The sequence below is a fragment of the Crinia signifera genome, chromosome 2, assembly GCF_055691185.1.
Source record: "Crinia signifera chromosome 2, ASM5569118v1, whole genome shotgun sequence".
Lineage (NCBI taxonomy): Eukaryota > Metazoa > Chordata > Amphibia > Anura > Myobatrachidae > Crinia > Crinia signifera.
The window spans coordinates 330,424,997-330,452,122 of record NC_139218.1 but is presented as its reverse complement, the minus strand read 5'-3'; the positions used below and the strand labels follow the sequence as shown (position 1 = coordinate 330,452,122).

Below are 27,126 nucleotides of genomic sequence, written 5' to 3'. Positions count from 1 at the left end.
TCCATTGTAGTTCCCTCTGCATAAGCAATTTGTCTCTATCCCCGCCTCGCTTGAGTGGTGGGATATGATCAAGTAGTGTGCACTGTAGTTTGTTTACACTATGGGATATTTCCAAAAAGTGTTTTGCCATAGGTAAGTTTTTAAGTTCATTCTGGGAGCTCAGGCTGGTATAACTCTTCTTGATAGAAGACCGATGTTGACTGAGCCTTTGTTTCATCATTCTCATAGTCTTGCCCACGTAGAGTAATTTACATGGGCATTGGAGGACATATACCACGAATTTACTATTGCAGTCTAAGTGGAATCTGCTGAAATACTTGATCCCATCTCTTGGGTTGGTGAATTCAGTGCCTGTAAGCATAAAAGGACAGTTCGAACACCCGGCACACTTGTAAGTACCCTTCTTGCGGTATAACCAGCTACTTTTGGTAGGTTTGATTACCGTGGAGTCTGTGACCACCAATAAGTCCTTTAGATTAGGCCCCCGTCTGTAAGCGAACCGGGGCATTTGGGAGATTTCCGAGCCAAGGACGGGGTCAGAAGTCAGTAAGTGCCAGTGTTCTTTCACACTCTTGCGGATTTGGTTAGATGCCACCGTATAGGTGCTGCAAAGGTTTAATCTTTTGTCGCCTTGGTTGTCCCGTGGTTGTAGAAGATTGCTTCGATCTCAGGATAGGACTTTGGTGATAGCTGCGTCGATTTCTCTCCCATCATATCCTCGCTCCAGGAATCTCAATTTCATGTTCAAAAACGCTGATGGTAGTGCAGCTGTGTTAGAGGTAGTCCGTGCCACCCTCAATAGTTGGGTGTATGGGAGACCTTTTTTAAGGGGTTCAGGGTGGTAGCTGGTTGCATGCAGGAGTGTGTTCTTATCTGACTCCTTGGTGTATATGCTGGTGTGAGTTTTTGAATCAATCAAGGTCAGGGTAGTGTCCAGAAAATTAATCACATTTCTGCTAAAGGTAGCAGTAAAACGGATGGTACCTGGTATTGAGTTCAGGTAATCAATAAAGGATAAAAGCTTCTCTTCACCGGCAGTCCATAGGAAGAAAAGATCGTAAATGTATTGTACGTACATCCTGATGCCGTCACTGTATGTATCATTGCCAGTAATGTGTTTTTGTTCATAGTCTGCCATGAATATGTTGGCATACGATGGGGCCATGTTTGACCCCATCGCTGTGCCCTGTTTCTGAAGGTAGAATCTGTGTTCAAACAAGAAGTAGTTATTGGTAAGTATAGTTTCCGCAAGCAGGAGTTTGCAGGTGCACACTAAATATAAATGCTAGACCTTTTAATATCTTTGCTATATTGCATTGGAGGTTATTAGCATAATGATGGCCATTATTATGGGCTTGTCCACCGCGTCCAGGTTACCTCAATAGGACAAGTCCCTAACACTACTCTGAGACAGGTCCAGGGCACAGGACCCCCCAGGCCAGCCCAGCAGAGCCACCCCATGGCATCACATTAGTGTGAAATTGAAGTGAAAGTAAAAGGGATAGGGGAAATTATATGTGATAAGACTTACCTAAGTAAGAGGTAATAATAAATGTGAAGGGTGCTACATATATATTAAACAAACTAAAGGGGTGATGGAAAGTGTACGATATGATGCCATGGAGCAGCCCAGCAACAGCAGCCCAAAGAGCCCTGCGCCCCAAACACAGTCCCACAGACTAACACTCAGCATATATGTATAGTAGGACTTACCCTCATGGTGCCAAGCTGAGGTGTGCAGTCTTGAATGTTGGGACTCCAACCTGATTAAAAACAATCTGGGACAGGTGGGTGGGGTGCTAGTTAAGGAGGAAGGCGTCTCTAGTTCCTTCCAGTGTGTATGAATACACAATATATAGTACATAGGGGGAGGGGCCCTAAACTGCACACCCTGGACATATGAGGTGCTACCTGCTGAGACCTGTAGTGCAGCAAGCAGGAGGAGGAGTTTGCAGGTGCACACTAAATATAAATGCTAGACCTTTTAATATATTTGCTATATTGCATTGGAGGTTATTAGCATAATGATGCCCATTATTATGGACTTGTCCACTGCGTTGGGCTTGTCCATCATTATGCTAATAACCTCCAATGCAATATAGCAAAGATATTAAAATGTCTAGCATTTATATTTAGTGTGAGCCTGTAGGAGAGGGGAGGCAAGCATAATACGTTTGGAGAGGAAGATGTGTCAGACAGCAGCAGTGAGGACAGATTGGAGTTGAGGTTGGTGGTTGTCAGGGATTCTATAAAGGATAATATTACAGTAGTGCAATCTGGCGATGGCTAATGAATGGCTAAGGCTCTTTGTAGCATCCATGGTGATAAAGGGTCTGACCCTGGATTTTTCCGATGGAAATGGCAGGAGTGCGAAGGGGGAGGAGTAGCTAGCTGGCTAAGGGTATATGTCTCTGCAGCCTTTTAAATCCAGAACCCGAGTCTCATGCTGAGTTAGGGCCCTCCCTATTTGCGGTGTTGCCATTCATACACTACCAACCCCATCTATAAAGAAAGCCTGTGCTGGATTGGTTGTTTTCCAGTATGTCCAATAAATACTTCCTTATAAGTATAATACTTCTATAACTTGCAGTTCATCCTCTAAACAAAATATATGACAAATCTGGCTGCACATACACAGTCATGGTGTGTTAAATATGGATCTACCTGTGCAATAATAGGTTAGCACAGACAGGGTTCAATTAGTATTTGTATTTTCTCCATGGCACCTACAGTACCAGCTCACTTGGAGGAGGCTTCTTACCTGGGCAGCTGCTGTAGGCATGGTCATTATCCAGACGTTGAATGTTGACATTCAGCATGTCATCACTGATTAAATATTTACATATGTCAACAATCCAGTACTTCAGCCAGATGGGGGGCTTTATGCCGCTAGCTAAGCAGTGAATGACCGGCTGCTTAGCGAGCAGTACTGAATTACCCCCTTAGGTTCTTCTGCAGGCTCTGACTGCAGATATGTCTGGCTTGCTCTGTATTTTTCGGGGGAATACTGTAACTCTAGTTTTTTATGCCTGCTTGCTACTCCAGCTTTGAACAGTGTTTTGACATTGCTGTGTTTCACTGGAGCTCATTCTTCAAAAAATGCTCTGATCTGACAGAAACAGCAGAGTTTGTACGTAACTCGATGAAATTAAATCTCCCCCACGGTGACTACGAAATCCAAAAGAAAAACATGTCAGAGATGAAGTAAACAAACCAACACAGTGTTATTATATTTTGCTAATATAGGTTATGCCAGTAGTTCCAAAACTGCCTGCCACTCAGAGGTGGGCCAGGTGGTCGTGTCTGAAATGAAATGATGTGGGCCAGCATGTATGTAGTATGGGCATGTCCTACATGTTACTGACACAGAATGCTGGAGCCTGGTACCTGCTTATCAGGTCCAAAGGTGCTGGTGCCTCCTGCAGCTGCCAGAATGATATTCTCATTACTTGATCTTAAGCATCTGTTCCTGCTGAACTCCCTGAATATTTTCCAGTGTCCCGATCTAGACTGCCTGATTATTCTCCTTGTCTTCTCCCTTGGAACTGCTCTAGTGATATCTTTGTTCTGACTCTGATCTGATTCTGCCGATCCCCAGTACCATATTGTCAGTCTTTTTATTAACTATACTCCAGAGTACAGTACATATTTACATGTCTTACTGTCTGCCCTCGTACCCACCAACCCACACATTGGAACACAATCAAAGGTCTCCAACCTACATATCGTTCACTGTGAAGCCCAACCTCCTTTTGAGGGCGAAGGTCACTGATGCATTAGGTCAGGCCTGTCCAACCTGTGGCACTCCTGCTGTTGGGAAAGTCCCAGTATGCCTTGCCACAGTTTTGCTATTAGAGAATGATAAAGCTGTGGCAATGCATGCTGGGATGTGCAGTTTCACAGCTGGAGTGCCACAGGTTGACCAGGCCTGCATTAGATTCTGCACCTCTGTTTTGACTCTACAGTATACCAGTCCTAACTATATGGTCAGCATCCATACCATATCAGCGACAGTTGTGAAAATAACCTTTAGCAGGGCAATGCATGGCCACAGTACAGTACTTAGCAAAGTATAGCATGGTGAATGAGGATACTATAAAATCCTACGTTTTAAAGTAAGTAATGTCCCCTCTCTCGCTTACACACCTTTGACCCCAACCGCTTCCACCGATATTTTTCACATACAGATGTAGCTACGCTCGTCTGTCCTGTGCCAATAACCATGAGCTTAAGCGGCGATATTGCAGTATGGCGATTCTATGCCGTGGCTGCGAATTTGGCACAAAAAACATTGGTGATGGTCTGTGCACTCTGGCATCTGTGTGATTACTTATTCCGGGTATTGGTCATAGGATCAACAAGAGAAAGGTCCACATGCATTAACCATACTGCCGAACTTGGTTTGCACAGAGTTTCACTCTGAAGGGGTCCGAACTGCTACACATTTGCCAAGCACCGAAAACCTCTTTTACCTCTTTGTAACGGCATGATTCCACTGATTACTTTACCAGGAGGAGGCTCTTCTGCAGCCTCCTCGGCTGGGCCTCCTCCTCTATGCCTCTAGCAGTAGAGTCTAAGTGCACGAACCTTCACTGCATTGAGAAGTCTGAGCAGTCAGACTCCACTGCGCATGCGCAGATCCCTGTGAACATGGCACGGCGATTTCTGCAGCGCTCTTGCCACTGGACTCCAGAGGGTATTACGAAAATGAGTGCAGTGTGAGCAGTGTGGGCCCCCCTGGGACTAAGTGGCCCATCTGCATTGCGCACACTGCACCCATTATATATACGACACTGTACTGACCATCTACCATTGTACTGACTTCAGGTGCTTGCATTGGCTAATAACATTGAGGGCAAGTGAGTGGATCGATAAAGCTGCTCATTGTAGCCACTACTGATTGGCTGCCAGACTACAAGCTGTGATTCAATTTTTCCAGCACCAAATAAGAGTTACTAATGCCTTCTCATGATTTAATCAGCCACTGTAGTCTATACTGTCAGCAAAAAGTACTGGGAGGATCCTTCCCCCAACAATCTTCAGGGATACGGTCGACAGTCATTAGGTCGACACCATTGGGTCGACAGGTGAGAAGGTCGACAGGTGTCTAGGTCGACAGGTGTGAAGGTCGACAGGGGACAAGGTCGACATGTGTTTAAGTCGACACAGCGTTAGGTCGACATGTGTTAGGTTGACAGGTCGGAAGGTTGACATGGTTTATTTGACTGTTTTTTGAGCCGACATGTGCCGACAGGCGGTATTTCATGCCCTACCATCCACTAGGGCGTGGTGGGAGAATAAAATAGTGTGCCCGAAGCATTGCGAGCGTTGCGACTGTGTCGACATTCGGGTAAAAAAAATAGTAAAAATAACTATGTCGACCTTCCGACCTGCTGACTTAACCCATGTCAACCTAACGCTGTGTGGACCTAAACCCATGTCTTCCTTGCCCCCTGTTGACCTAGACACCTGACGATCTTCCCCCATGTAGACCTTCCAACCTGTCGACCCAACAGTGTCGACCTAATGACTGTCGACCTAAGTGCAGTCGACAATACGATCCACACCCCAATCTTCACTGGCACATACGTGGTCAGCAGACTGCACATGCACAGCAGCATGGTGATCTCTGGTAACTGAAAGTAAAGTAATCACTAATCAGATCATTTACCTTTAGTGATCACAGAAGCCCTATTTCTGCATGTGTATAATACTGCATGCTGGAGGTGGAGGTGGAGCAGTGATGAAGTCAAGGTGTCGGGCAGTGAAAGAGCAAAAGGTGGCACGGGTGCTAAAGGGAGCATGGACAGAAATTAGATTGGATTTAAGAAGGGCAAAGTGATTTGTGTTTTTGAAATTAGGATCAGGGTAGATTAGGAGCCGGTGAAGCAGGTTGCAAAGAGGGTAGGTGATGGAGGAATGAAAATCAGATCTCTATCAGCATTCATGACAGCACAAAAAGAGAGGGATGGTCACCCTGCACTTATCCCCACTATATATAAATAATTATCGTGACTCAATGGTGTCCCAATAATACATTTTTCTTACAGTCAAATTATATCACAAGTATATCTCGATCAGTATAAATTAAAAACTAGAGACTTCAATAAGGTATTGGGTAAGTCTACAAGTGCCTACTACCGGTATACATACACAATAGGGCAATGGGGTGACACAAGACAAATATACAAACAAATAGCTGAAAAGAGTAGACCTGAAAATATGGCACTTGTGTAATAGCACGGCGCTGGCTGTTACGTAGTTAGCGTAGCGTCACTGTCAGAATCAGTGTAGTGTTTGCGTGGCCAGCATAGTTAGCGTAGTCAGTCAGAAGTAGCGTATTGTTCCCGCGGCCGCTTAGCGTAGTAAGCGTAGTCAGCGTCCCTGTCAGAAGTACCGTAGTGATCCCGCGGCCGCTTAGCGTAGTCAGCGTCCCTGTCAGAATCAGTGTAGTGTTTGCGTGGCCAGCATAGTTAGCGTAGTCAGTCAGAAGTAGCGTATTGTTCCCGCGGCCGCTTAGCGTAGTAAGCGTAGTCAGCGTCCCTGTCAGAAGTACTGTAGTGATCCCGCGGCCGCTTAGCGTAGTAAGCGTAGTCAGCGTCCCTGTCAGAATCAGTGTAGTGTTTGCGTGGCCAGCATAGTTAGCGTAGTCAGTCAGAAGTAGCGTATTGTTCCCGCGGCCGCTTAGCGTAGTAAGCGTAGTCAGCGTCCCTGTCAGAAGTAGCGTAGTGTTCCCGTGGCCAGCGTAGTCAGCGTCCCTGTCAGATATGTGTTCCTGAAACACCCCCACTATCCACGCAAGCCCGAAGTGTGGCGAGCGGACGTGTTACACGTCCCCCCGACATGTTCATACCCCCACTATCCATGTATGCGTGGAGTTGATTTTATAAAGTGTGGCGTAGATTTTATAAAATGTGGCCAGCACAGCGAGCCACCAAGCCCAAAGCGTGGCGAGGGGATGCGGATTACTTTACATGTATTCCGCGTCCCCTCGCGGGGCTCGCTGCACTCGCCACACTTTATAAAATCAACTCCACGCCAACGTGGATAATGGGGGTATGAACAGGTCGGGGGGACGCGTAACACTTCCCCTCGCCACACTACGGGCTGGCGTGGATAGTGGGGGTTTAAAAAAGAGGCCATACCCTGCTGCAATAATTACTGAGATGCAGCACCTGCGTCTCAGACAGCTGGAGTGCCTCTCAGCTGGCGCCCGCATGATCCCCTCTCCGCCGGCGTCCGCCAGGGCAGGGGATCTGGTGGTTACCGCTGCTGTGTGAGAGTCGCTCACTAGGCTTGCAATGGATGCCGGGGACAGAGCCATGGACGCCGGGGACAGAGCCATAGACGCCGGGGACAGAGCGGAGTCACTATGCTAAGTACGCTAACTATGCTAGGCAGCCGTTGGGCTACGATAGCAGCGTAGCTTAGCCTACGCTGAAAACGTAGTGTAGCCGGGCGCCGTGCTATTACAGAAGTACCAAAAATATTCCAATAAGTGGAAATCATTGGAGTATATTGAGCAGGTAATTACCTTTCTCATAATAGTGCAGGGGGTCGACGCCGTATATGCGCAAATCGGCGTTGGCACATTCATCAACTAGTTTTGCCTTAGTCAGCATCCTGAGGAAGCCGACTCAGGTGAAACAAGTTGATGAATGTCGACAAACTGGAGAAATGACCTTCAGTTTGGCAATGAGAAGGCCTTTCGTGACCATAGTAACAGGGGATTCTGTAGGTGGTTAAAGAAAGTCAAGAGAGGAGTGAGAAGAAAAATTAAGTGTTTCTGAGTTCTAGAGAAAGTTGGGTTGAAAAGATGTTTTCATAGAGATGGATGAAAGTGCGTATTCAGGAGGAGAGGAAAATGGCAGATGTGAGGGATAGGTTGATGAGGTGGACAGGATGAGAGCAGACTTATATGTGCTTTTGGCATATTCCTACAAAAAGGCTTTCATTTTCTGGTTATCTTAGGATACGTTACTCTACCCTGGCACAGTGATATATGAGTATATTACTCAAACACACCAATTAGAACCCAATAGCAGAAGTTCATTAACATATAACAACAGTAGTGAGCAACCGAGTAATACTGTATCTTAATAGAATATTGCACCTGTTAGATGTCTTCACACCAGACACAGATTGTTGTGAGTTCTAGTCTGACAACACAAACAACCAGGAAATGTATTAGGGAGCAGGCAGTAGCAAAAGCCAAATTCAAACTCGAGGTATCTTACACAAATAACCAGCAGGTTTGATCAGGGAGCAAGACAGAGGCCAGGACATGATTTAGAAAGATCCACAGATACTGTAGCTAGGATCAGCAGCCGAAGTACAATAGCAGAGGTACTTCACACCATCAAGAAATACTGATCACCTTCCAAGTATTGCTAGGAACCAGTTTCCTTTTAAAGCCAAAGAGGAGGGGCTCTGAGCTGGGAGGGATTCCTTTCCGCGCATTCACCTGAACTTCTCTGAATTTAGCTGCCTGAGGAAGATTGCTGTGAGCATCATAATGATGGGTCAGTTGTTCTCAGAGGTAGCAATCATGTGGCAAACTCAGCCTATGAGTGTAAATACGCGACTTTTATTACTTTTCTGTATGATGTATCAGTCTCACTCAGCATGAGACCATAGTCTTTTCATTACATTCTTACAACATACAATGGACTTATAAGAAATGATTATGATTGGTCTCATCTGAAACCCCTGATATATGTTTTAGATGCTCTTGCCCTTTATTATTGCAGTGCATATATTTAATTTCATTCGTTTATGTGACTTATTTATTTATTTCATTTTTGGACATTTTTGTTTCACATTTACAAATTCTATTTGTACATTCAGATATATTAAGCCTGGTGTAGCGATAAAGTGGCTGGTGATAATGCAGCAGCCAATCAGCTCATAACTGCCATCTTTTAAACCACGTCTGTAACTTGACAGTTAGGGCTGATTGGCTTTTGTGTTATTCTGGCTGACACACAAAGCTGTGAATTTTGCAGCTTTGTAGTTTAGTAGCCCATTAGCAGGTAAGTTGGATCAAGCTGTAAACCTCCACAGCAAAATCACTGCTAAACAGAGCAGCCACCGCAAACCTGGCACGAGAAGCTGTTTTAAATCCTCCTCTGCCTTTCCCCACTCTTTAATGTGCATCAAAGAATGTCATATTTCCTAACGCCTCCAATGGGAGCTGTCCCTTCAGCTTAGTGCTGAAGTCTCGGAATGGTCACATGGCTCAGTATTGTTTCACGTGAATTTATTGCAGGCTTCCTTAAATCACTCAAACAAAACATTTAGCATTGATCATGCTTAAAAAGAAATGTAAGACTTTATTTTCCTTGTATTTTCCTTATATACTGTACATTCATTCATTCATCAAAGTTTTTTGACATGCTTTAATAGACAATGGGCCGCATTCAGACTTGTACGCTAACCTGATGGTGGAGACACTGCACATGTGCCGGACCCACTCTGTGCGTGTCTAGAATGGGTCTTGTATTTGGAGTGGGGAAGGAGGCCATCGGGGACGTTCTTCAAACCAGAAGTGTGTAACCTCTACGAATGGCTATCGTTGGCATTGCCATCGATGGTTGCCATCAATGGCAATTCTGCAACAGGCCATCGATAGGGCTAAACTATGCAATGGATGACCATTGATATTTTTAAATATCGTTGGTCATCCATTTTGTTTGATTTATTGGCCTGTGGGCCAATCAAAACACGGGGCGGGGCTTCGTGGGTGTCGGGGGCGGGGCTATGCTCCGTCTCCCGGCACTTTGTAAAAAAAAAGGGAAGCCATCTGGTTCTCCCCCATCGATGGCAAAAGTAGTTGACATCGGCCATGAACCATTGATGATTTCGAATCATCGATGGTCGATGGCCATCCCTAGTAACCTCTGTTTTGTGGGTGCGCTGAAGTCATGACCGTTGTTAACGGGGCTCCCTCGTCCCCGCCGCCACCAATATCGGCGTTGGCAGGGACTCGTTAAGTGTTAAGGGGCTTTATAATTCTGTTTCACTGACACTGACTTCAGGACTCCTACAAAATGGAGGCTACACACCTCCTGTTTGATTATGTCGGAACATTACAAATAGAATTTGTAAATGTGAAACAATTTGATTATGTCCAAAAATAAAATAAATAAATAAGTCACATAAACGAATGAAATTAAATATATGCACTGCAAAAATAAAGGGCAAGAGCATCTAAAACATATATCAGGGGTTTCAGATGAGACCAATCATAATCATATCTTATAAGTCCATTGTATGTTGTAAGAATGTAATGAAAAGACTATGGTCTCATGCTGAGTGTGACTGATATTAAAGAAGTACAGTACTGTTTGTTAGCTTGATGCTAATGCACTTCAGCAATTTATCTGCACATGCGCAGATCTGAGTTTGTGATTTTGCTCTCAGTTCCCTTAAAAGCCACTGCATGATTGACATGGTGCTAGCATTTGGGGCAGTGACAGGCAGCGTTCTAGAAAAGGAAGGGAGGGGATGTCTGCTGTTGTCTGTGCCAAAGCTACTGGTTACATCATCGGAATCAGCTTCACTGGCTCCTGCAGCATGATTTCACCGGACATCCTGAGTGACCTCCAGGTTACACAGATATCTGATGTTCAAGCAGATGATCTGATGCTTTTTACTTAAGATGCCTCCTGCAGCTTTTTCACATTTTCACACAGCGACTGGGTACAAAGACGCAGCAGATTGTGCTATAGCGTCCAGTTTTGAATCATCCCCAACATTTCTGTGTACAACACAAGGTCCACCAACAGATGATTTGACAAATTTTTTAAGAATCTGACCCACATATAGGACCCAATTAAGCGGTCTGTATGCAGAAGGCTATTACACTTGTAGCCCCCCCCCCCCCTGTGATGCTGCTGCAGTAGATAGTACTGATGTACGGAAACTGCTGCGCTATATAAGAAACTGTAAATAAATAAATAAGTACTGTACCAATTCAGTCACCTGTGGCCAAGCATGGATATACAGTACTTACTGGACCGTTATGGTGCATTGAGGACCTCATTTTTGTTGACACTTAACATGTCATCTCCTGCAAGATGTTGACAGTTAAAATGTCGACACATACAATGTCTACACAGTTAAAATGTGGGCATATGAAATGCTGACACAAGCAAAATGTCCATAATAAAAAATATTAGGGTTAGAATTTACATTTAGGTTAAGGATTTAGGGCAGGGGTGTCCAAACTTCTTGCGACGAGGGCCAGTTTTGGTGAGGTGAAAATGTGGGGGGCCGACCATTCAGCAAGACATTCTTTGAATCATTAATCACATCAGAATGGCCCCCCACTCTGCCTCCATTCACTTTATGTTCCCCAGCCTGCCCCTTCACTGTATATTCCCTAGACTGCCCCCCTCTTCTCTGGATTTCCTCCAGCCTGCCCCCATTCACTGTATGCCCCCCACTCTGCCCCATCACTGTATATTCCCCTGCCTGACCATCTTTCTCTGTAAGTCCCCCTGCCTGCTCTTTCACTGTATGTCCACCATTCACTGTGTGTTCCCCACTTGGCACCCATTCCCTCTGTTCCCCAGCCTGTCCCCCTTTCTCTGAATGTCCATCACTGCCTCCATTCACTGTATGTCCCAAAGCCTGACCCTCCATTCACTGTATGTCCCAAAGCCTGACCCTCCTTTACTGTATGTCCCCCAATCTGCCCCCATTCATTGTATGACTCCCATTCACTATGTCCCCTACTCAGCCCCCATTCACTCTATGTCCCACAGTCTACCCCCCCCCTTCTCTGAATGTCCATCACTGCCCCCATTGACTGTATGTCCCCCTGCCTGCCCCCTCCCTTCTCTGTAATGTTTACAAGCCCCTTGTGTGATCCAGAGGACAGAGTGGCAAAGCAGGAAATGCAAGGACAGGAGATGCTTGGCCTCCCGCTACCGCCCTCCTCTACTCTGCATGTTACGGGAGCAAGCTTCACCCTTGCTGCACCCCCTCCCCACACACTGCTGTCACTGTGATTGTGGAGGAGGGTGATATACAATTGCAGCTGCAGGAGTTGGATGCATACTCATCCGAAAGACGCCAAACACATCTCACTGTGCAGCCGGCACCTCCTCACTGCTGCAGACAGCAAGGTAAAGGCACACTCGCCGGGGCCCCACCTTTAGCGCTGTGTGTCCTGTAGGAGCCGGACTGGAGGCAAAGCCTGGGGGTAGGCTCCCCTGACAGGGTTTGTAGGAAGCTGACTAGCAGTTTAGTCATAGGAGGAGTGTTTAAGGAGAGGGTCATAGGGGGAGGGGCTTAACGGGGTGTTGGAGGGGTTTATAAGCGGGGTTCAGGCGGGAAATAGGGGTCACTGGGAGAATTTTCTTAACAGCTCACATCTCCCATGGCTTCCCCAGGCAACGCTGATGCGGAGGTAACCGCTGCGCTGGCTGCCCTTAGGGAGGCAGCGGGCACCAGAGGGGCAGAGTGGCTGCAGCAGCAGATGTCAGGTCTGCTGGGGGGACTGGGAGCAGCAGCGCAAGAGGCTGCTCCAGCGGGTGCACGGCCTCGGAGGTCTAGGCCTCCGGAGCGCTTCAGCCCATCTGTGTCCCCCAGGGTTCAGCGCCGTTCACAGAGCCCCGTTAGGGACCCTCCAGGCCTGGCTGCGGGCCAGGCAACTCCCGCCCGCAGGACCAGGTCTGGGAGGAATCCGACCAGCAGGCGGAACCCTCCGCGCGGGGGGGATCCCCCCCCTGTGCAAGAAGATCCAGCGGTGAGAGGTACTGGACCAGGAGCGGCGGGGCATGCGGGGCATGCTGCTGCCCAGCGCGGGGTGAGTCGTGCCAGGGGGGCAGAAGTACAGGCTGAGGAACGCAGGCCTGGTACACGGAGCGAGCGGCGCACAGCTGGCTCCGCCTCCAACGAGGTCACGCCGGCTGGTGCTGTACCTGAGGGTCGGGATGACAGGAGAAGAGAGATATCAGCGTCAGCAGAGGATGGAGAAGTACCTGGTCCATCATCATTGGCTGGGGCTCGTCCGGACACTGGACCTGCGGCTGCTGGGTTCACAGCCCCCAGGCAGCCTGGTGAGTCTGTCTCTATGTTTGTTAATGCTTTAGCGCGGAGTCAGGGGGGGGGGAGGGTCAGCCCTCCAAGGGGAGATGAGCAGGGGCTTTACTGATTTGTTGAGTGGTTTTGCAGATTGGTTAGTAGGTTTGCGACAGGGGGCGGGGCCGTCCCCGGTGGCGGCGTGGGCGCCGCAGACTTCGGGCACGCCAGCTACCTATAGCGTGCCAGTCAGCAATAGTGTGCCGGCCAACGGTGGGGCGCCGGTGGGGAGCGGGGTGCCGGTATCTGGCGGTGAGCAAAGCAGCGGTAGTGCGGGGGCAGAAGGGGGCAGTGTGGGGACGCAGGAGGAGAGTGGGATGCTCAGTGACACTGCAAAAGGGGAGGTGTATGTATGTTTTGAGGGGCCGTTGGGGGCCCACCTGAAGCAGGAGGTGAGGGAGAAGATTTGGAAAGGGGAATACGTGGATATATTTTCACTGCTCCCGTTAGAGCGTTTTAATCTGGATAGGCCCCGGAAGGAGGAGAAGAAGGAGGAGGAGGAACGACGGCGGTATCGGCTGATACCGAGGTCATTCACGAACTGGTTGCAAGCATTTGCTATTTTAGCTAGTGTGATTGGAGAGAAGGCACCTGACAATTGTTCAGGTTTGTTTTGTTACATGGATGCGATTGGGGAGGCGTACCGTGTGTATGGGGGCCTGGCTTGGCTCCGGTACGATGAGCAGTTTAGACAGAGGAAGGCTGTGCGCCCTAACATACGTTGGGACCACAAAGATATTGCTTTATGGTTAAAGGTGACGGCCCCCATGAAAAGTGGGCAGCCCTTTCGTGGGGAAGGGGGGGGTCGAGGGAGGCCACTAATGGGACGGCCATGCAGAAAGGACTCTGCTTTGCCTTCAATGACGGGTCATGCCGGTTTGGAGCAAAATGCAAATTTAAGCACGAATGTTCCTCGTGTGGAGGGACCCATGGTGCAAATAAATGCTTCAGGGGGAAGTCCCGGGACGGTAATTCAAAAGGGGGAGACACCAGTTCGGCTGGAAAGGATGCTGGGCTATCTGCGTAGGTATCCTGACCAGCAGACAGCCGTGTTGTTGGAGGAGGGGTTTAGGGAAGGTTTTAAGATACCTTCCGATGTGCAGGTTTCAGGGGGTTTTAGGAGGAATTTGAAGTCTGCAAGGGAGCATCCAGAGGTGGTGCAGGAAAAACTGCTTAAGGAGGTGCAGCTGGGTCGTATGGCTGGACCGTTTGGGTCGGCACCATGGCCAGATTTGATAGTCTCTCCATTGGGGGTGGTGCCTAAAAAGGAGGCGAACAAGTTTCGTCTTATACACCATTTGTCTTTTCCAAAAGGGGCGTCGGTCAATGATGGCATTGACCCCGACATTTGCTCGGTGGTCTATACATCATTTGACGCGGCTGTTCAGTGGGTGAAGCGGTTTGGGAAAGGGGCTCGGTTGGCAAAGACTGATATTGAATCGGCGTTTCGTTTGCTGCCGGTTCACCCAACCAGTTTGCGTTTGTTGGGATGTTGTTGGGACGGGGAGTTTTTTGTTGATCGATGTCTACCGATGGGTTGCTCCTTGTCGTGTGCTTATTTTGAGGCTTTTAGTTCTTTTTTGGAGTGGGTGGTTAGGGATGTCTCTGGGTGCAGTTCAGTTATTCATTACCTAGATGACTTCTTATGTATTGGTCCTGGGGGGACCGGTGTATGCGACTTATTATTGAGGACTGTTGAAAGGGTGTCGGCAGACTTTGGGGTCCCGCTTGCACCAGGTAAGACGGAGGGCCCTGCGACTGTAATCAGTTTTTTGGGTATTGTCATTGATACCGAGAATATGGAGTGCCGCTTGCCCGAGGAGAAATTGCTGGGTTTGAAGGCTGAGGTAGGGAGGGCATTGCTGTTGAAGAAGATTAGATTGCGGGAATTGCAGTCCTTGCTGGGTAAATTGAATTTTGCGTGTCGCATTATGCCTATGGGCCGCATTTTCAGCAGGAGGTTGGCAGCAGCGACTGCAGGGGTGGCTCTTCCTCATCATTTTGTCAGATTGGGTAGTGAGTTGAAAGGGGACTTGCGGGTGTGGGCAACTTTCTTGGAAGCTTTTAACGGCAGAGCCTTGTGGATGTCAGACACATGCGTGGCTACTGAGTTAGACCTCTTCACAGATGCGGCCGGGAGTGGCGGTTTTGGGGCATATTGCCAGGGACATTGGTGTGTAGGCCGGTGGCCGGAGTCTTGGGTGCATAAGGGCATGGTCAAAAACTTGGCATTGTTGGAGTTGTTTCCTATTTTGGTTGCAGTAGTTGTTTGGGGGGAGTTGTTCCGCAATAGGAAGATTTGTTTTCACTGCGACAATTTAGGGGTCCTCATGGCCATTAACCAATTGTCGGCATCTTCACCGCCAGTGGTCACGATTTTGCAGCAGCTAGTATTGGAATGTCTGGCCTTGAATTTGTGGGTGGTGGCTAGGCACGTTCCCGGTGTCTCTAACGGCATTGCGGATTCTTTATCTCGTTCACAGTGGGAACGTTTCCGGGAGTTGGCACCAGAGGCGGACAGGGAGGGGACCGGGTTCCCGACTCGGCTCTGGGCTCTGCTGGACGGGTAGTCGATCAGCTCATCAGGGAATCTTTGGCCCCGAATACATGGTCGGCATATAATCAGGAATGGCGGAGCTGGTTGGAATGGCGTGAGGTAGTAGGTTTGAAAGAGGACGATGACGAGTTGGCTGTCTTACTATATATAGGCCATTGTAAGGAGATTGGTTGGTCAGTGGCAAAAATCACGCGCTGCATGGCGGGTTTGGCTTTTGGGTTTCGTGCAGGCGGCAGGCCGGATGTCACTAAGAATTTCCTGATTGCACAAGCGTTAAAAGGTTGGAGGAGAGGACATGTGGTGCAGGATCAGAGAAGGCCGGTGTCCTTCCAGTTGTTGCAGAATATGGGCATGAAGTTAAGGGAGGTCTGTAGTTCCAATTTCGAGGAAAGGTTGTTCGGGGTAGCCTTTTCGCTTGCCTTCTTCGGGGCGCTGCGGATAGGTGAGCTAGTGAGTCCAAGCGTGTCCAGGCCGGGGGGATTGTTAGAGGAGGATGTGGATTTATACGCGGATAGGGTGGAGCTAGTGGTGAGGAGGTCTAAGACGGATCAGTTAGGGAAGGGGAAGAAGGTAGTTCTCTTCTCTGTACCAGGGTCGGATATGTGCCCGGTGGCACGCCTGAGGATTTTTAAGGAAGTCAGGGTGGGCAGGGAAAGGGATCCCTTGTTGATGCATGCCAATGGATCCTTTCTATCGAGGTTTCAGTTCACAAGTGTGTTTAGAACAGTCCTACGGACGTTGGGCCTCAAGGGGGAGGAGTACGCGGGTCACTCTTTCCGCATTGGGGCTGCAACTGAGGCTGCTAGAATGGGATTTGGGGATGAGTTAATTAAGCGTATTGGGCGGTGGGAATCGTCTCGCTTTCGTTCTTATGTTCGTTTAGGGGATTGTTGAGGTTGACTGTGTTCTTTTCTGTTTTAGGGCAGCCTCCGTGCCTGATTTGGATTTTGGGACATTCATATGTCTTTTGGGGAGCGTTACGGGCTGATGTCAGACCGAACGGCCGCCAGCTAGGTTTGGATAGAGAGGAGGCAGTGGTTCGCTGGCTGGGGAAGCGCGGTATGGTATGGAGTGGAGTGTTGCCGGAATTTCACCGTTTTGTTCGGCTCGATAGGGCCCCCGACATATTGGTGTTGCATGTGGGTGGGAATGATCTTGGGGGCAGACCGTTTAGGGAGTTGATACGGGATATCAAGTTTGATCTCCTACGTTTATGGGCAATGTTCCCGGAAGTGATCACGGTTTGGTCGGATATTGTGCCACGCCATTATTGGAGGGATGCACGGTCGGCTGATAAGCTCAATAAGGCACGGATTAAAGTTAACAGGGCGATTGGGCGCTTTATGGCCAGGAACGGGGCTGTGGTGGTGAGGCACAGGGAACTTGAGTCGGGTGCCGGGGCATTTTGGAGAGGGGACGGAGTGCACCTGAATGCTGTGGGGATAGATGTTTGGTCTTTGGGACTACGAGAGGGAATAGAAACAGCGTTCCGGATGTGGGGGGGCGCACGGGGTTAAGGGGTTAACCACGTGCTTGGTGGCGGAGGGGGGTCCTCGAGGTTAGTGGCATTGAGGCTTAATTATGCGGCGGGGAGGGCCCCATGAGGGGGCTGGACTCCCCTGGGTGAGGTTAATTAATGAGCACTGGGTGTTGACAATTGGTGCCCTCGAGCCAATCACTATCGGCTGGGGGTAAGAACTCCTGGAAGTGCTTAGAGGTGTGGATAGATTTATTGAGGGCCTCGGGGACCACCTTCCGTGTGAATGTTTTGGTTATTGTTAAATTGTATTGTTTCAATAAAGATGGCTGCTGTGGCCAATTTTATCCAACAGGAGAGTCATGTCATTTTTGGGTGGATAATTGGGCACAGCAATTAGACAATACCCTGTCATGTAGGAGCCGGACTGGAGGCAAAGCCTGGGGGTAGGCTCCCCTGACAGGGTTTGTAGGAAGCTGACTAGCAGTTTAGTCATAGGAGGAGTGTTTAAGGAGAGGGTCATAGGGGGAGGGGCTTAACGGGGTGTTGGAGGGGTTTATAAGCGGGGTTCAGGCGGGAAATAGGGGTCACTGGGAGAATTTTCTTAACAGCTCCCACCCACCCTCCCTGTTTTTTATAGTTTTTAGGTAGAATAATTGATAGGATGTCTTTTTGTCACAGTGGCCTGTGCGGAGGGGGGTCCTCGAGGTTAGTGGCATTGAGGCTTAATTATGCGGCGGGGAGGGCCCCATGAGGGGGCTGGACTCCCCTGGGTGAGGTTAATTAATGAGCACTGGGTGTTGACAATTGGTGCCCTCGAGCCAATCGCTATCGGCTGGGGGTAAGAACTCCTGGAAGTGCTTAGAGGTGTGGATAGATTTATTGAGGGCCTCGGGGACCACCTTCCGTGTGAATGTTTTGGTTATTGTTAAATTGTATTGTTTCAATAAAGATGGCTGCTGTGGCCAATTTTATCCAACAGGAGAGTCATGTCATTTTTGGGTGGATAATTGGGCACAGCGATTAGACAATACCCTGTCATGCATCTGATGCTCCACCGCTTCTGGCTGGAGGCTGCGGGCCACTTGAAATGACAGCACGGGCCGCAATTGGCCCCTGGGCCGGACTTTGGATATGGCTGATTTAGGGTTAGGTTTAAAACAGGGTATTTATCTCTCAACATATTGGCTGCCATCATTTTGAACATGAACATTTTGCCAGTTTTCATAACTCACAAATGAACATTGTGGTTGTTGACATTTGTCTGTCTACATTTTGTACGTGTCAGCATTATGCTGTCTATATAATGACTGTACCCAATGTGATCTTTATAATGACTGTAGATATTGTACCAACATATATCCTATTTCTACCCTCCAACTTCTATGTCTAGGATATAACTTCAGAGTTGTCAGAGGTTGGCAAAACCCTAGTAACCGGCACATTTCTCTGTAACTACAAAATGTAGGAGTCAGTGAAGCAGACAGTTGTTCTCTACTTGTAATAATGGTGTAACGTAGGGCCATTTTTTTTTACAAGTAACTGTGTAAGAAAATGTGGAGTTGCCCATAGCAACCAATCACAAGTAAAATTGCAATGCAGCACCTCTATTTTAATGCTGTTACCAGCTGTTTCATAGTTCATCCATTGTGTGTTCCAAACGTATGTTGCATCTGGCTACATTTGTAACTAGACATATTAAGGGCGAGATGTATCAAATGGAAAATGCGGTAAACCCCCGGTTTTACCGCATTTTCCAATGTATCAAAAATGATACCGCACTGAAGGGTATCGCCACCTTTGGGTGGCGATTCCCTATAGAAGCCTATGGGCTTCTTTTCGCCGCCCGCCGACGCCGACGCAAACCCACCGCCTCGCCGACCCCCCCTCTGGCTTACCTGACTGAAGGGTTCTCCTGGACCCTGGAAGGTAAACCCCTCCTCCCCCTAGTGACGCAGCCGGACGTCCTTCCGGCTGCAGGGGGGAGGAGGAGGTGCCGGGGACAGCTTGCTTAGCTGTCCCCGGCGTGAGGGATGCAGGAGCCAGCTGAGAGGTGACGGAGACCCCCCGCACACCACATTCCAGGTATCGCGGGGGGCCTCCGTCACCGCATAGCGATGCCAGCCGCATATGTTTGTACACTGAAGGGCGGCGATGTATTTTAATACATCCCGCCCTAAATCTATTATTGGTATGTCATACTCTCCAACTGTACCGGTCAAAAGAGGCTTTGTACTGGTTTTCTGGGTCTCCAACTCTACATTGAAAGTATAGGAAAGGCGGTGTGGCCATGCCCCTTTATCCATGACCACGCCCCTTTCCTTTTTTTTTTTTTTTTTTTTTTTTTTCTTCAAATGTTGGAGGGTATCCTTCTTCATCATCAAAAAAATGTATACTGTTTGGGGAGATTGCTAAATTATTTTTTAACCAGAAGCCTAATCATTTTATTTATTATATGTTTTTATCAAGATAAATCTAATGTATCTCAGAAAGAATCCACAAGAGACACACAATGAACAACAGCTTCAAAACACTTGAAGTACAATAAAAGGAAATTTAAGTAAACCCTTAAAGAAATGTGAAAGGTCAAGCTTTATACATCTCTTCTGACCCCAAACCCCCAAATCTGGAGGTCTGCACTCCTCCACATCTTGTTCCTTCCTCTCTAGCTTCTGTTCTTGTTAGTTTCCATGGTTACTGAACAGTGGACGCGCTGTGACAACATCCTTCCTTAGTCTCTAGTTTCAGTAACCATGGAGACTAGGAAGTCCTCTGAAGTTGGGAGGTAACTATCCATGGATGGAGTGTGTCACAAAGGATTGAAGTCACCACACTCTGGCGGTGATAGATGAAAGGAGGAAGCTATTCAGTAATACAAACATTTATATTCTCCTGTCTCGTTCAATGCAGCTGCTTTATAAGCAATATCTTGTAACCATATAACCTAAATTATGCACAAAATGATATTTTGGTACCCTTTAAGTATTGCGTGTCATTTGATAATGGGAAAATATAGAGGCACAGAAAACATGAAAGTGCAAATGCTCCTATCTGTCTGCTGTGCACATACACAGGTGTCCTTCCTCTTGCTTATAAAGTGCAACCATGCAGAATTGCTGCACACGGACCAGTATACCAAATAACACAAACACATATGGGGGGGGGGGGAGATTTAATAGGATGAGAGATTCAGAAAGTGAGAGATTTGGTAAGAATTCACCAGTTTTTTTTAAGGTGGCAATCATTTACACTGCAAAACCAGTTTGATTTTATAGTGTAAACGATTGCCACTTTAAAAAAACTGGGGATTTCTTAACAAATCTCTCACTTTCTGAATCTCTCATCCTATTAAATCTCACCCATAATGTTAAAATAAATTTGATATGAACATTCTCTGGCAGTGAGTTGCAGGAATTTTCTCAATTCTGGCAATTTAACCTGTGTTTTAAATCAGCAATAAAAAAAAAAACAACCAGGTTAAAGCATGGGCTAAATGTGTGGCATTGGGGGTTATTTTGGTTCACTCTTTCTGACAAATTCCTTCATAGAAGGACAAAGCCATGTGCACTGCAGGGGGGGCAGATATTACTTGTGCAGAGAGAGTTAGATTTGGGTGGGGTTTTACTTCAAAGTGATATCTATATTGCAGTGTAACTCACCCAAATCTAATTCTCTATGCATATGTTACATCTGCCCCCCTGCAGTGCACATGGTTTTGTCCTTCTAAGAAGGAATTTGCTAGAAAGAGTGACCAAAATAACCCCCATTGTGCCAATTCCTGCAATTTGCAGGCTATTACAGTATACAGTGGAAAACATTGGATTTCTAGAGGGTGGTTTCCAAATGCAGTCCACAATCTCCCACTCTGCAGGACACTGGAGAAAGTGTTGGAGTCTGGGGAGCGGTAGAAGAACCTAATAACGACCCTGGACATTAACATACCTCCCAACTGTCCCGCTTTCCGTGGGAACGTCCCATTTTTTGGGGACGTTCCCGCATCCCGCCTGCGGCCTGCAGTGTCTTACTGAGGGGGCAGTTTGGAGTCCCCCCATCACCCGTGAATAGATACTGTGTGCGCATGCGGACAGCATCTATTCATGACATCACAACAAATCCGGCGGTGTGGCCTTGCGGGTGTGTTGCGAGTATATGCCATGCCCCTTCCCACTAGGCCACACTCCCAAACTTGTGTGTGTGTGTGTGTATATATATATATATATATATATATATATATATATATATATATATTGCGAGTAGTCGGTACTCTCCTATCGTCAGTAACAGCCGGGGTGCATTGTATAATGTAGCGTACAACAGAACAGTCCTTACCGGCACTCCACCAGCTTATGTTCAATAGCAGCAAAGAAATTCAAATGGACACAACTGTCATCCTGCAACATTTTGGGATTTTTTATAATATCTCGTCATCAGGCAGTTTACATACACTGTATGTACACTGCCTGATGACGGGATATTCTTAAAAATCCAGAAACGTTGCACAATGACAGTTGTGTCCATTTGAATTTCTTTGTTGCTATTGAACATAAGCTGGTGGAGTGCCGGTAAGGACTGTTCTGTTATATATATATATATATATATATATATATTTATATATTATATCTTTTTGAGGGCACCGACTGCAGTACCTTAACGTTCTATGGGAGTGCCAAACCCCAGCAATATATATAGTCCGTGGGACCGGTACTCACTGAAAGATCAAAGAATGGCGCTGGTGCCCTCACAGTTTGAATGGCAGATAGTAGTAACAGAGATGGGGCAATCAGCTTTGCAGTCAGTATGTCAACCCCTGACAGGGATGCGGTCATTTGGTCTACTGCATTATGGTAGAAAGTCATTAGGTCGAATCCATTAGGTCGACATGCTAAAAGGTCGACATGACTCTAGGTCGACATGGGAAAAGGTCGACATGATTCTAGTTCGAAAGGTCATTAGTTCGACAGGTCATTAGTTCGACAAGGTCATTAGTTCGACATTGTCTATGTCGACATTCACAAGGTCGACATGGAGTTTTTCACTGTTTTTTGAGCCAACATGTGCCGACAGGTGGTATTTCATGCCCTACCATCCACTAGGGCGTGGTGGGAGAATAAAATAGTGTGCCGAGCGTAGCGAGGCACCGTGCCCGACGCATTGCGAGCGCAGCGAGCGATGCGAGGGGATGCAGTGCACTTTAAACTGTGTCCATGTCGACTGTGTTGACATTCAGGTAAAAAAACAGTGAAAAACCCCATGTCGACCTTGTGAATGTCGACATAGACAATGTCGAACTAATGACCTTGTCGAACTAATGACCTGTCGAACTAATGACCTTTCGACCTAGAATCATGTGACCTTTTCCCATGTCGACCTAGACTCATGTCGACCTTTTAGCATGTCGACCTAATGGATTCGACCTAATGACTTTCTACCATAATGCAATAGACCAAATGATCCCAACCCGTATGACAGTACATTGACTTTGTTATCAAAGTTTTAGTTGTTTGTTAGCAATATTGTCAGGATCCAAAAAAACATGAAAACTCATGTCAACCTTTTCCATGTCGACCTAATGCCTGTCGACCCTGTCAACTTTTTGGCCCTGTCGACATTTTGACCAATAATATATATATGTATATATATAATTCTTGTTATTATTATTATTCTAATTGAGAGAAATGAAGCTTGTACTCCCTTGTATTGCCAGGTCCAAGTCCTTTAGTCACTTCCCGATTTAGTCACTTACCAATAATAAGCAATGGTTAATGGGTGGAAGCTGGGTGGAAGATGAGGAATACCTCATCTGTATTATTTGCTTGTTGTTGGGAATGCAAAATGAAAGGTGAAGAATAAAATCTGCAGAAGACTCCATGTGTGATCTCATATTTGCCGTTTATTCACACATTACCAGGCCTGTGCTGCTGACATCCAGTGTTTTCTAGGAATCCCTAATCTGTTCAAAGCTGCACTGTTTACTATTCCCGGTATCATTTACATTTCTCTTTATTGTATGTTTTTCCAGGCGATCAGTTTAAGAAAGAGATTAGTGTGGAAGGCCAGAATTATCTCCTGTTGATCAGAGAAGAAGCAGGGGCACCAGATGCCAAGGTAATTGTGATTGCTACTTGACTTTAGTACAAGAGCAGATGGATAATGAAGCAAATGGTAGCGCTGGCGCAGTCAGTCACTCAAGAAGAAAGCATCATGGGATATACCTGAGTGCACAGGAAAGGAGTCTGTGGTACAGAACAATTGTAGCAGCTACCGTATGGCATAGAGTTATGTATCATATACTGTATGTGTCCTATAAAACATAAACCTTGCATACGCATCCAATTCCTTGTTATAATATGTGTCAGGCATACTGTACATGCATCTGTAAGATATTTTATCCTAATGAATGTAGGGGGTATATTTATGTAGCAGAGATAAACTGGGGGAGTTTTGGCTTTTCTCCACTTTTCTCCACATTTATTTTAAGAAGAGGTTAACACCGCCAACCCCATAGACCTTTTATTGGGACTGTATTAGCTGTTCCCAACAATGGGAACCAGAAACATCAGAAAGGATATGCTTGATCTCTACCGGGTCAAACTACAAGCTGCATCTACAACTACAAACTGCTACCGGGTCAAACTACAAGCTGCATCTACAACTACCAACTGCTACTGGGTCAAACTACAAGCTGCATCTACAACTACCAACTGCTACTGGGTCAAACTACAAGCTGCATCTACAACTACCAACTGCTACCGGGTCAAACTACAAGTTGCATCTACAACTACCAACTGCTACCGGGTAAAACTACAAGCTGCATCTACAACTACAAACTGTTACCGGGTCAAACTACAAGCTGCATCTACAACTACAAACTGCTACCGGGTAAAACTACAAGCTGCATCTACAACTACCAACTGCTACCGGGTAAAACTACAAGCTGCACCTACAACTACAAATGGATTCAGTATTAAATCCCGGCGGTCGGGATCCCGGCGTTCAGAATCCCGAAGCTGGAATCCTGACCGCCGAAATCCCGACAAGGGGGGGACGTGGAACGCCCCCCCTTGCGGGCTCGCTGCACTCGTCACGCAGCGGGCCCGGTGCCTCGCTACGCTCGGCACACTAATTTATTCTCCCTCCGGGGGTGTCGTGGACACCCCCGGAGGGAGAAAGTGTCGGGATTTCAGCGGTCGGGATTCCAGCGTCGGGATTCTGAACGCCGGGATCCCGACCACCGGGATTTACACTGCATCCCCTACAAACTGCTACCGGGTCAAACTACAAGCTGCATCATGGGTCTTCAAACTGCGCACCTCCAGATGTGGTGAAACTACATGTCCCAGCATGCATTGCCACATTTTTTTTCTATAAGAGCATGCCAAAACTGTCAGGGCATGCTGGGACATGTAGTTCCACAACATCTGGAGGGCCACAGTTTGAAGACCCATGAGCTGCATCTACAACTACAAACTGCTACTGAGTCAAACTACAAGCTGCATGTACAACTACAAACTGCTACCAGGTCACACTACAAGCTGAATCTACAACTACCAACTGCTACCTGGTCAAACTACAAGCTGCATCTGCAACTACGAACTGCTATCAGGTCAAACTACAAGCTGCAACTGCAACTAAAATCTGCTACCGGGTCAAACTATAAGCTGCATCTACAACTACAAACTGCTACTGGGTCAAACTACAAGCTGCATCTACAACTACCAACTGCTACCTGGTAAAATTACAAGCTGCACATACAGTACAACTACAAACTGCTACCGGGTCAAACTACAAGCTGCATCTACAACTACAAACTGCTACCGGGTCAAACTACAAGCTGCATCTACAACTACAAACTGCTACCGGGTCAAACTACAAGCTGAATCTACAACTACAAACTGCTACCGGTTCAAACTACAAGCTGCATGTACAACTACAAACTGCTACTGGGTCAAACTACAAGCTGCATCTGCAAGTACGAACTGCTATCGGGTCAAACTACAAGCTGCATCTTCAACTAAAATCTGCTACCGGGTCAAACTATAAGCTGCATCTACAACTTCAAACTGCTACCGGGTCAAACTACAAAGCTGCATCTACAACTGCTACCAGGTCAAACTACAAAGCTGCATCTACAACTACAACTGCTACCGGGTCAAACTACAAGCTGCATCTACAACTACAAACTTCTAATGGGTCAAACTATAAGCTACATCTACAACTACAAACTGCTACTGGGTCAAACTACAAGCTGCATCTACAACTACAAATTGCTACCGGGTCAAACAAGCTGCATCTACAACTACAAACTGCTACCGGGTCAAATTATAAGCTACATCTACAACTACCATCTGCTATCGGGTCAAAGTCAAAACAGGACAAACACACTTCTCATGTGTAGATTGTTCTATGCAATTTGTGTATATTATATCTCGGATACAATGAAAAAATGCTCCACATAGTGTAAAGGAAACATTTCTTCAAATCAATAAAATCATAAAAATACAAGGGGGCATAATACTGTGTCTGGCCTTATGATCAAGCATATATCTTTCATGGTGTCAAAATAAAAGGAGTCTTTCTTAGGAGGTCCCGGGTTTACACTGAGGTACCAAGCACACTACGACGCACCATCATCAACGCTGAGAATATCAGATACCCCAAGTGGGGTATCTCATCTAAATCTTTTATTATTGGACATATTTTGAATAGTTGCTGACTATTCTTGGATAGGGCTGCACCCTTTGTTTGGAGAGCAGGTTTCCTTGTTTTGTGCTACCAGATCAAACTATAAGCTGCAACTACAAGTACTAATTTCAATGTAACCATCTATCAAGGGGCAAACCTGTTCATTGGAGCACAGAGATTGGAAATTTATGGTTTAACACTACAACCCTAATTTCTGTCATAAGCAATGTTACAGACTGTTGGTTAGCAGGATAAACATACATTAGCATGTTGTGCTTAGAGCCATTTTGTAATAATCTATAGGGGTGTACACACGCTTCAATTTTGACAGGTTTTCGATTCCATTTTGCTTATAGAAGTAAAATCGAATCGAAATCGAATGGTTTTTAAGATGCTTTCAATCTGCGCTCCAGTTTTCTCTATATTGAAAAGAAAAATATACTGTGCAGGCAAGCAAATATCGAATTCGATCCAGTAAATCGAAAGTGTACACTGTGCCTTGAATGTAAATCGAATTCGATGTCGAATGCAAAAGTGCAGATCGATTGTAAAATCGGATGTGAAAGCAAAGGCCAAATCAAAAGGGGGTGGAATAGGCGAAATCGAAAGCAAATCGAAAGTAAATCGATACATGTGTACACACCTTATCTCATATCTATCTATCTATCTATCTAACTATCTATCTATCTAACTATCTATCTATCTATCTATCTCATGCACTCTCACTTGATCTCTCTTATTTGTCCAGCATATGTTTGTTGTAAGCATGACATTTGGATAAACCATTACTTTGTGGACATCTGATCCCACACTATTGTATCATATTTCTTTACAAATCACTGAAACTAAACTGTCGGGCTTGTTCAGGATGCTAGCAATTACATTCTTTCTCATTTTCCAGTATAATTATTGTAAATCAGACAAACAATTTTAACAAAACTGAATTTATAGATAAAGTATTCTTAGGAGCACCTTATAAGTAGATTTAAGCCCAAAGGGTATAGCAACTACTCCCCATGGAGAGTATGGTATAGACCAGTGTCTGTTATATATATACTGACAGATTGCCTATTGATTTAACCTCTCTGTACTGTGCTCTTTAGTTTGCTAACTGGGTGGATGGCGTCATCTTTGTGTTCAGCCTGGAGAACGAGGCAAGTTTTCAAGACATATTCCAGTACTATGCTCTCCTGGCGAACTATCGCAGTGTCACTGACATCGCTGTGTCTCTGGTGGGGACTCAAGGTAAGGGCCTGCTTTATTTGCTATCAAAAGTGACTGTACTGGGCAGTCTAACTGGTAGATTATCCAATGAGTTGAC

The 27,126-nt window shown here is 46.5% G+C and overlaps 1 protein-coding gene across 2 annotated transcripts in view; it reads left to right on the top strand.

Moving 5' to 3' along the window:
• Positions 1-27,126, top strand: part of AGAP2 (ArfGAP with GTPase domain, ankyrin repeat and PH domain 2) — a 217,482-nt gene that overhangs the window by 121,095 nt on the left and 69,261 nt on the right. For both annotated transcript variants that reach the window (XR_014469772.1, XM_083169414.1), the window contains exons 4-5: positions 23,143-23,228; positions 26,909-27,050. Coding sequence is in view for 1 of the 2 variants with exons in the window: in XM_083169414.1 (XP_083025540.1) it covers positions 23,143-23,228; positions 26,909-27,050 (228 nt within the window). In the remaining variant the exon portion in view is untranslated. The remainder of the gene's footprint in view (positions 1-23,142; positions 23,229-26,908; positions 27,051-27,126) is intronic.